The following is an 11,207-nucleotide window of genomic DNA, read 5'->3' on the forward strand; positions in this document are numbered from 1 at the left end:
GGTGTGGTTATGCAAACAGGACCTTTTTCAACACTACAATCTCCTGCCACTGCTGGCTGGCACGGAATAAAGTGGTAATCTCGTACCCCCACCTGTTAAAAATCTTTATCCAAGTTATACAGCGCAGGTTCAGAGTCTCCTGAAATACACCACATTCTGTGTTGAACCTGTACATACTCATTACTCCGTTTTTATCCCCTAGCCCTTGCGTACAGGGCCAGCTCACCGGTTGTATACTGAAACACGTACCCGACATACCCAGACAATAATTTCAACTCACCACAAAGTGAAGCATTCGGTGGCTTTTGAATTCTGCACAGTTGCATGGTGAATTTTTTCGGAGCTCGAGACAAGGCTGACTCCTCGGTCAGCATCACGGGTACGTTGCTGATAACCCCGTATAAGGGGGAGGGTGGGGGGCTTGGGCGCAGGACAAAGCTTCTGATTGGATAACCTTTCACCTAGAACTGTCAAATCGAGTTTGATGAAGGCCGGTATCTATACTGTGTGTGGCGGTGTAATGGTTTACACTACACAGGTGTGGGCTGGGAGCCAAAGGGACGCACAAGTTGAACAAACACCCCCATTTGGTATTTTTGACGAATCCCACGTCATCCTTTGCAGCTAGGTGAGCTATAGACAGGAGGGGCAAATGTAATGAGAGTGGCTCCATCTAACAGAGGTTTAACTTTTGTTTGGGGGCTAGACGTCCAAGTTACCAAACTACCAGAGTTCATCTTCTTCCTCTTTTGAATGGAGGATTTTCACATCTGTCCACTGACTAATTACTACAAAAGAATCCTGCTATCAGTGTCCTACAGCCTTATTTTTCTGGTGGGCCTGAGTTTAAACGGTGCTCTGCTGTGGAGCGTGTGCGGACGTACGCGCCACTGGAGAAGCACGGTGATTTACATGACCAACCTCGCAGTAGCGGATCTGCTCTACTGCTGAGCTTGCCTCCTCTCATCATCAGCAATGCCATGGGAGGTCTGTGGCCCTTTGGGAACATGCTCTGCCAATCAGTCAGGTTTTCTTCTTTGTCAACCTTCACTGCAGCATGATGTTTCTCACTTGCATCAGCATGCACCATTTCATTGGAGTGTGCTTCCCCATTGCCACCGTGCGCCCCAGGACTAAAAAACTGGCATTTTTTGCGTCAGGCTTGGTTTGGGTCCTGGCTACTGCAGAGATTTTACTGACACTTGTGTTTGCGCGCACGGGAGTGATTAACAACATAACTGTATGCTTTGAAATGACCACCGCGACCCAGTTTAAAGTTTACTTCCCCTATGGGCTGTTTTTAGCCATAGTGGGTTTTCTGATCCCATTCATCACTGTTGTCATCTGTTACTGCTCCATGATCAAAGTGCTTCATTGCAGGGCTGCGGACAGCATCTCCACGGCCAGAACAGCTTGTATGCGCAACAAATCCCTGTACATTCTCTTGGTTGTGTGTCTCATGTTTGTGGTATGTTTTTTGCCTTATCACTTTGTTCGGACCGTGTACTTGTTTGTGAGAGTCTCCATGCCCGGAGACTGTCATCTGTTGAACGCGGTCATGATCTCCTATAATGTCTGGAAACCGGCTGTCAGTTTTAACTGCTGCGCAAATCCTTTCCTCTATTTCTGGGGCTCTGGTGGGTACAACAAGCTCTGGGTCTGGCTGCGAAGGAAGAAGAAGAGAGTGCAGCCTAGCATCTGGCTGGTAGGTGGGGGCAGCATAAACATGTCTTAGAGAGCATCTAGAGGACACTTGAGTCTATACAGTGACTTTGAACATGAGCCAGTGGACAGTAATGAGGACTGTGCCAACACTGTCTGCAAGCTGTGCTTATAAATTGTTTTATTATTTTAAATATAAAAATATTTGGCAATATTCAACTGGTTATAAAAAAGTGCCTGACTTGTGAGACATGCTTTTTGCATGCTGCAATACTGACACGGGTAAAGGTGGGTTTTAAAAAGCAGATGTGGCCAGAAGTCATATTAAACACCTGAGGAATACCTGGTGTCTGTAGTGTGCAGGAGAACATGGTGGTGGCAGCATCATGGTTTGGGCCTGCTTTTCTTTAGCAGGGACAGGGAAGATGGTTAAACTTGATGGGAAGATGGATGGAGCCAAATACAGGACCATTCTGGAAGGAAACCTGATGGAGTCTGCAAAAGACCTGAGCCTGGGACGGAGATTTGTCTTCCAACACGACAATGATCCAAAACATAAAGCAAAATCTACAATGGAATGGTTCACAAATAAACATATCCAGGTGTTAGAATGGCCAAGTCAAAGTCCAGACCTGAATCCAATCGAGAATCTGTGGAAAGAACTGAAAACTGCTGTTCACAAATGCTCTCCATCCAACCTCACTGAGCTCGAGCTGTTTTGCAAGGAGGAATGGGCAAAAATTTCAGTCTCTCGATGTGCAAAACTGATAGAGACATACCCCAAGCGACTTACAGCTGTAATCGCAGCAAAAGGTGGCGGTACAAAGTATTAACTTAAGGGGGCTGAATAATTTTGCACGCCCAATTTTTCAGTTTTTTTATTTGCTAAAAAAGTTTGAAATATCCAATAAATTTCGTTCCACTTCATGATTGTGTCCCACTTGTTGTTGATTCTAAACAAAAAATTACAGTTTTATATCTTTATGTTTGAAGCCTGAAATGTGGCAAAAGGTCACAAAGTTCAAGGGGGCCGAATACTTTCGCAAGGCACTGTATACACACACACACACACACACACATATGTTATAGGCACAGCTGTGTGGTTTATATGAAAAGCACAATGCCTCTTGTGTGGGTCAAACAAAAAATAACCCAAGACAGGTTCCAATTGAATCTGGTGATAACTGGTCAAAAACGTGCCCATCTAAATACCCAGAATAATTAGTGAGAAAAAAGCTACAATAGCTCATTCAAATAGAAACACTTTGGAAGCCTCCTCTTTCAGTGCATACTTGGAAAGCTGAATGAAGGGCATCATTTCAGAACGCTCCTGTGGGCAAGTGATGACACATGGGCTGAGTAGTGGTCTGGGAGCTGAGAGCAGAGAGGACAAGACAGAGTCAGTGACGAGGGAACGCAAAAACGGCACAACTGTATTAAAAGAGTTGCTTGTGTTTAAGCTGTTGCAGTAAAACTAATCCTCACGGCATTCTATTAAAAAAGGAAAACACATTTATTGCCAGTGTCAAGATTAGAGTCAATGGATTAATAAAAGGCCTTCAGTTTGAACTGTCTAGTCATACTAGTAGTGTGTGTGTGTGTGTCAGTACTGTAACTGTGCACCCAACCTGGAGAGGTAACTGTTGCGCAAGCCAAAAGCAGACATGGGTGCTAGTCTAGCCAGCTCACCTTCTGTCGGCTTACTGCACCACCTTTTAATCCTGCAGGAATGACGTGACCACCTTTGTCATCTCTACAGTCAACACCAACATGAGCACAATCATATAATTATTACCAACACGATTAGTTGCCCACAGGCTGTTAAGGTGTGAGGGAGAACTACTGCAAAAACCATAACAAGGAATTCCAATGTTTTCAAAAATGTCTGTTTAATATAAATGTAATTTTTCCATGAGAAATCCATTATTAAATCCAACACCAGGAAATTACTTCAAGTGATTCTTAAGTGACTTTCCTTCAAATGTAATTTCTCATATCATGTAACACAGATCAACAACAGTTAACACTTGGTATCACAACACATGTACTCTGGGTTAGACAAAGACAGCACTGCTGTCATAGCAGCATGGTACAAATGATCGACAGGTGAGGAGAACATGTTTTAACATGTTTTTAGCTGTACAACAGTTTGGTCCCCCCCAAGTGTGCAATCAAAACATTTTACCTTTACGCTACTGACAGTCCAACATGTGTTGACTGTTGTGTTAAGAATTTAATTGGGACTTAATTGCCCCACTGAGGTAGTGAATGGTAATCATCCACAGTGATAACAACACAGGGAGACAAATCCTTCTGAACATTACTGGAAACGTGAGAGTTAAGCAGAGTGCATGAACATTTTGTGCTGCTCAGAGGAAACGAACAACAATCTGAGGCAGCGCCCACAACAAGTTAATCACCTGAGCCTGACAAATGAGCAAAACGCATCTACAAAACATAATTTATGTGTGGAACATATTCTTTAAAAAGGCCACATTAATAAAAGATGTAAAAAGATGAAACCGTGAATATCATTACATGGGCAAATGCAGTTGGAAGTGTGCCTTTTCCTTTTTCCTTTTCATTATAGGAATGTACCATTTGATGATGTGACAGAAAATAAATTTTTATGAACCTCTGAATGCTGTGAAAAGCAGACAGAAGAATTAAGAAATAAAAGAATTGAGCAATAAAGACTTAAATGCTAAAAAGCTGTGCTCTTAATAGGATTGTCCACCATAAAAGGTCAACGATGCATATGATTAAAACTGTATATGAATGATCTCCATCTGCCTTAGGAAGGTCCAGTAAGGAAGATCTTGGGGGGCAATTATTGTGAATGCTGACAAATGATATGAACATAAATGAGCTGCTGAGTTGTCTGCAGTTTGGAAAGTAAGAGTGCTGCAGAAAACAATTTACAAAAAGAAAAATTTACAACCATTCACAAAGTTTCAGTTCTATATACAGAACATATAAAACAAGTGGATTAGTTTAGCAACTCTATTATATTACAAGATCCATTAACACGTAATAAAACCAGGCACTGTTTATCAGCTACACTGGCACTTTTCCACAGGATAGGAGTCTCATCTTCTGCTGAACAGTGCAAACAATGTCTGTATGATGAAACGTCACGTTCAGGTTGGATTCGGTGGAAAGGGAATATTGGCAGAGACAGAGTCAGCATGAGAAGTCAGAGACTAACTGTGGAGTCCAAACTGGGATTTGTTATTTGTCAGAGTCCTGATGGGGATGAATGCAGCTATTCAACACAAGGTTACGTAACAGCCAGAGCCAGACAGTCAGTTCAGGTGGGAAGAGCCACAGATGACAGCACTGGGCTGTCGGCTGGCTCTGAAGCCCAGGACCATGTGTGTTCCCTCATCATCATCATCATCATCATCATCTGGATGTAGTACTTGACATCATGCACAGAATTGTATATTAGTCTGACAGCAAGAGGCATATGTAGTACTGATTATGTATATACAGTAGATTAGGCATGAGAGAAAATGGGAACAGAAAATAGCCATAACCACCAAGAGAGCTTATGTGGTTTGTTTTTTCATGTTGCAAAAACAAAAGTAACCAGCTCCAGGTGGCTGCTATTGACATGTCAGTCACTGTACATGAATATGAAACATAAAATGTGGTCAGCTGTGGTCATGTTTTTCTGTCATAATTAATGGCAGACATCTTTCAGTTAGTCTCAACTATTTAATGCTGCATTAACTAACTTCTCGCACTAATTGTTGAGCAGTCATGACAGCCAGAGACAGTTGCAGCAATCAGGTAGCGCAGCAGTAATAGCCGGCTCCAGAACTAACGTATATAGAATATAGTGCACTTTTTTTTTTAAATTGATTTATGCAAACGTGCTAAATCCTGGTTAATGCAGCTTTAAGTTTATTGGGGAAAAACCCCTCTGCATACAATAAGTGCTTTGCCACCACCCTTAGACAAGTAAAGCCTTTATGCAAAACATGTCGCCTCTAGCTTTCAGTCACAAAATTTATTTTTAACTGCTGGTAAATTTAGCATGGTAGACCAGACCTGTTCCCTTTTAGTCCACATTACTGATGTTTACAATTTCTAATAGGTTAGGGAGGACCATAACAAAGAATGATTTCTTTATTTTGAATACAGGATGTGTTCACACCTGTAGTTTGTACGGGTTTCATTCAGTTTTAGATGTGAATACTGGGAAATAGTATTGAAAGTGATACCTTGCTCCCTTCAGGACCATGAGCTGTACTACTGTAACAATCACTGACCTCTTTACAAACCTGAACTTTGTAAAAAATTAAAAGTAGGAGGTGGAGATGAAACATGGTTCTGAAACTCTGCATGCGAGTCATGTGAATGGGGCGTAGAATATTGGATCAAAGGACAAATCTATAAAAACACTTTAGAGCTGGTTTATGAGGAAAACACTGACATTTACTGTAACTATCACAGAAAAAATTAAATAAAATATCAGGCTCAGTCTGTTAAATCATTTAGCTTTATCTCACTGAACACTCAGACCAGAATGAAAATAGTAATAGTCCAACTTCAATCACTTTGGATCAAACCAACTGGAACAGGTTCAGCTAAGGACGCATACAGAGTAAATTAGCCGGAGGAGCTCCTGAAAGTGTTCCTATGCCACTTGATTAGATGAGTGGGTTTGTCATTGTGTTTCTGAGATGCTTGTCTAATTTCTGTATGAGTGGCTGGAAAACCAGCAATGACAGGTGAAGGGTCAAAACTACTCACTCTGCACTTGAAGTGGTTCCTTTCTGGAGTTTGGCTCTATCTGCAGCTGATCGGTTCAAATCTCCTCCTAGAACCAGACAGTGAGATTAAGCAAAGAGTGAGTCTGGTGGTAAGGACAGAGGTGTGCCTATGAGCAATAAAAGGGTACATCTCAATTCCCTTAACCTTAGCATCCATGTTTCTCTCACTTGTGGAAAAGATCCACGAAAGGAAATCAAAGAAACACATTTGTAAAGACATTAGACATTCTGTCCATCGATCGGTCACGTGAAACGTCCAATCAGTAACTTATTCCAGACAATGGGGTGTATCAGTCCACAAAAGACTTCTGCAAAGTCATTGCTCGCTTTTCAGAATAGCAATAAGAGCTTTGGGACGTCCTTCAGGAAAGCAAAATGGAACAACCTCCAGGTCGAGCAACAATCAGTTAATGGCAAAAAAACAAAAACAAAACAGGAAGAGGGGTAGGTTGGAAAAATCTGAGATAATATGGAGAGGGGGAAAAGAAAGGAGTTAAAGAAGTGATTCAGTGGGACAGTGCAAGGCTCCAGTTCTGTCTTACCTCTGAGATAATCCACAAAGTACAACATTACCACGGCCATCAGTGCAACTGCAATAAAAAAAATAAATAAGGGGGGGGGGGGGAGGGACAATGCGAAAAATCAACAAGGTCCATCTCCCTACATTCTCATAAACACACAAAGAAATTAACAGAAAGTACTGACTGCAAATGCAGGCGCAGAAAAACACCTCCAGCATCAGGTATCCTTTGGCATCTACGATGGCTCCTGCCGCCATGGCAATGAGAGCGAGTCCCAGGTTCTGGATGGACTGCATGCTGGTGGAAGAAGGCAGAAAATAAATAAGTGCCAATGACAGGAAAAGAAGCAATAATTATTGGTTGGTGGATGGCTTAAGGAAGACAAATATACATAAGGGAAGGCGTAACAAGGTCATTAAGGGTACATACAAGCCATAGGCCGTCCCCAGCTGGTGCTCAGGCACAACAAACGCCACCATGGGCCACAATGCACAGGCCAGTAAGGAGTAAGACACACCCAGCAGGGACTGGAAGACAAGCAAGCACACACGCCCTCACATTACCTTTTGTGTTTCAGTGCTCTCTGAAGAATTTCCTGCACATAAAACCAACACAGCTTGTGTATTGTGTGAGGAGTTTGTATGAGAACGTGCATTTACGATCTTATTGTGGAACTTGACGAATGGTGCTATAAAAAATAAAAAAAAAAAAAATTCAACAGTGTTGTAATGGGCTCCTACATTATTATACTGTTTTCAGTCAGCGTTGTAACAGTTTTGGTTATTAAACTTTAGAGAGCCGTTTTCCTTTTTTCCGCTCTCGCTGGTGTAAAATCAGTGGGATTCAGTTAGGAGAAAAAAAAAAATCTATTTCATGTCTTCTTGTGCACCAGCCAAGATTAAGCACCATTTGGATCAGAAGCTGATGACAGATGTTTGGCCACTGCCAATCAAATCTAATCAAACCGCACACATAGAGCTGTAAAGTGTTGGAAATTAAAAGTGGTACATTGGTAATAATCACTTTTTACTTTGAAGGATGCTTATTTATAATTTCATGGTAAAGATTAAGATTTGAAGAAGGGATGTCAATAATAAAATTGATTCATAGCTGCTAAGAATTTAATAGATTAAAAATATATGAACATGCACTGCAAAAGTCCAGGACGTGGCGTAACAGATCAGAAAAGTTACCGTGATTTGCTATAGTACTCAGAGACCCCACCAGGTGGTACCTCTTGCTGTTGAGATGGAGCTATACATTTTGGTTAGCCACCTAGCCTTTTTAACACAAGCCGAAGGGCTGTGTGGTTACTGTGAGCCGGGGGCTGAGAGTCAGGCAGCACACAGCTCTACTGCAAGCAGTACTCCAGTTAAACTCTAATTAACAGCATTTGCACATCCTGGAACATCTGTCCCAGCTGAGCAGGCGTTTCCAGCTGTGTTAGCTACAGTGATCCACACACAAGTCACTCCTGAATAAACATTCCACAATAACTTTAAATTCACTAGTCTTTCAGAGAACCTGTAAACTGACATTTGCCAAACAACACGATTCATTCAGTTCATCCAAAAACTGCCTATGAAATTAGAAGGTAACATTTTCTGGAGTACAGTGCAAAAGGTTCCCAGATGGGCATTACCATGGCGATCCATGGGTTCCAGAAGGTGAAGGCCAGCATCATGTGAGCAGCCAGCGTGGTGACCACAGCAATCATTACCCAAACCACATTCCTCCCAGTCTTATCGACTATAAAGCCCAGGACAGGAGAAACGGGAGCTGAGATGATGTACACAATACTGGGAAAGACAGAGAATGGCATGTAGGGTTTGTACTGAATAAACATTCTTTAAAGGACAATTCCACAATGCAATACAGATAAAGTACTATAGACAGCCTGAGCCTCATACTGGTGCCTGACTGTCATTCTGTAGTTGGAGCTGAGTGACAGTAATGTGAATGAAGACAACCTCTCTGCCAAAATCAGCCTTCGTGTGCGATGCTAAGTTGAGTTTTATGATGTCCCCAGCTCAGGAGGCTGAACATTTCTCAGCTATCAAATTCAGATGCTGACATTTCCAAATTCAGGAAATGTTATTTGACCAGTGAATCACTGGAATAAGACAAACACAGCTCACAAAGAAAATGAAAAATACCTGTTGACAGCTCTGGCTTCAGCTGGGGAGAAGCTGAATTTTTCAATGAAGAACACCCTGGGAAAAAAACAAAAACAAACCACAACACTAGATGACAGGCTCACAGTACAGAGAGCTGCTTAGCCTTTATGTTGATGTGCCCACGGGAGGAGGAGAAATCGAGTTGACTCCTGGAAAAGGTAGCTCTCAGTCTTCCAACACTGTTTTCCACCCAATTTGCATAACAACTATTTGCTCTGTAAGCACTGACCCTCTGTGGAAAAACATGTCAGTTGCTAAGTGATTTGAGAGTGCCTTTCAGTGAGGCGAATGCAGGTTGTGATAGCTTCAATTGGTTTCTTTCACTGCACACCCATTTGTCAAACCTCCTTCCATCTCTGACTACATCTGCCTCCCTTTGTGGTTTGTTGGCAACAGCAGTGTGCGGCGGCACCGCTGAGTCTTTCCTTAGACACAGGCATTGTGCTAATTCTTTAAATGATACCACACGATCTGACCACATCGCCACCGTATTTAGGACGGGACTTCTTTTCTTTCTTCACATAAAGAGGAGTAGCTATTGTGACACAGTTTTAAAACAGGCACAGAGTTCAGCAAATCGAGAAATACAACCACTATGGTTCAAATGTATATGTGGTTATATCAGAACTGCATTACACAGAGAGCTGTTTCTGTTATTTAGCCTAGCCCCACTGGTATCAATGGAGTGGTCCAAACAGAAACACCCAGGGTTTTCCCTACCACAGAGAGGCTGTAATCCCAGCGCTGAAGTGTTTTCGCAACCCAATCAAATGTATAAAGATGAATATCAGAACAAAGGTAAACACAACAGTGAGCTACATGCAGTGAAAAATAACAGAGGGGTGACTTGATTGAATGACCTGTCAATCAACAATCAATGTTTGGACAAACGGTTGCGTGACTGGCAGCATCGTCAATCTAATCAAACAGCCAACTGGATATTTCTCTGTACTGTCAACTCAGGATAGTAGTTACAGCCATCAATATGGTCAGCCGCCACAAAGAATACATGAAGTAGGCTACAACTTTGCTGGGGAGTAATTGTTGTGAGTGGTAACAATAGAGATACAGTAGCAGAATGTAGCCTGTTTTACAAGTAACAAAACTGCTAACGCATCTAACACCTATTGAAATGGCAAAGTAACATTACATAAATAATGTTAAATATAAGTTAGAATTTCCTTCAAATAATTAAGCCCCCAAAAATAAAACAAAAACAAAATGGCTGAAACCATCTGAAAAGTCCTTGCACGACTGCTGCGTTACACTGCACTTGTTTCAGCTTGTACCTAGCAAACTACCAAATGAACATATGCTGACAACTGAATGAGAAAGACTGGCAGCACTGTCTATCCAAAGACAATGTTCTGACTGAATTACTTGACATGGTATTGATGCAATACTCACTGTCCCAGTCCAATAAAGGGGAAAACGGCAACGTAGTAGCCCACGCAAATGATGAAGATGAGCCACAGAGTGATGGGGAAATCTTTCACATCTGTCAGCTTGATCACCTCCCCTAACACACAAGGCATGCAGATCAGCTGGAGAGCACTGCGAGCTTTCAACAAGTGCAAATGACGAACAATGACTTTTCTGACAAAAGAAGTGGGAAGGTCTAAAGGAATAACTCAACAATGTAGCACATGATAAGAAGATTGAATAAAATTAGGGCCATTGTAAAAAATGTTTTTGGGTTATGACTTTTTCTGAGATTAATTCTGACAATTTTGAGAAAAAAAAGTCAGAACTTATATTTTACAGTTGCCCTAATCTTCTTCCCTATATAATGAACTGTCCCTCATCATTAGAAAGAAAGCACACAGAAAGCACTGAAGCCAATAAACTGCCAAAATGTTAATCCAAAGTATATAACAAATCCAAACTGTGGCTTTGCAGTGGGCTGTGGTCCACATTGACTACTGGAAGCATTCCAGTAGTTATTGACAGATGTGGGTCAAAGAAGAAAAACAAATTGATCTTAGAACACATTACCTGTTTTGCCTTGTTCCTTGTGAAGGATCTTCTCTGCTCTTTTGTCAAGGAATCCCAACACCAAGGCACAG

The 11,207-nt window shown here is 41.8% G+C and overlaps 1 protein-coding gene across 1 annotated transcript in view; it reads right to left on the reverse strand.

The window, feature by feature from the left end:
- Positions 1–3,532: 3,532 nt before the first annotated feature.
- Positions 3,533–11,207, reverse strand: part of mfsd1 (major facilitator superfamily domain containing 1) — a 10,126-nt gene continuing 2,451 nt past the window's right edge. Inside the window, exons 8-16 of the mRNA XM_020615647.1 lie at positions 11,137–11,207; positions 10,549–10,660; positions 9,121–9,177; positions 8,607–8,763; positions 7,394–7,491; positions 7,149–7,261; positions 6,986–7,033; positions 6,424–6,490; positions 3,533–5,071 (exon numbers count right to left, since the gene is read on the reverse strand). The exon at positions 11,137–11,207 is cut by the window's right edge and continues 27 nt beyond it. Coding sequence (XP_020471303.1) covers positions 5,068–5,071; positions 6,424–6,490; positions 6,986–7,033; positions 7,149–7,261; positions 7,394–7,491; positions 8,607–8,763; positions 9,121–9,177; positions 10,549–10,660; positions 11,137–11,207 — 727 coding nt within the window. The 3' untranslated portion in view covers positions 3,533–5,067. The remainder of the gene's footprint in view (positions 5,072–6,423; positions 6,491–6,985; positions 7,034–7,148; positions 7,262–7,393; positions 7,492–8,606; positions 8,764–9,120; positions 9,178–10,548; positions 10,661–11,136) is intronic.

This window comes from Monopterus albus, unplaced genomic scaffold (assembly GCF_001952655.1).
Source record: "Monopterus albus unplaced genomic scaffold, M_albus_1.0 scaffold167.1, whole genome shotgun sequence".
NCBI lineage: Eukaryota > Metazoa > Chordata > Actinopteri > Synbranchiformes > Synbranchidae > Monopterus > Monopterus albus.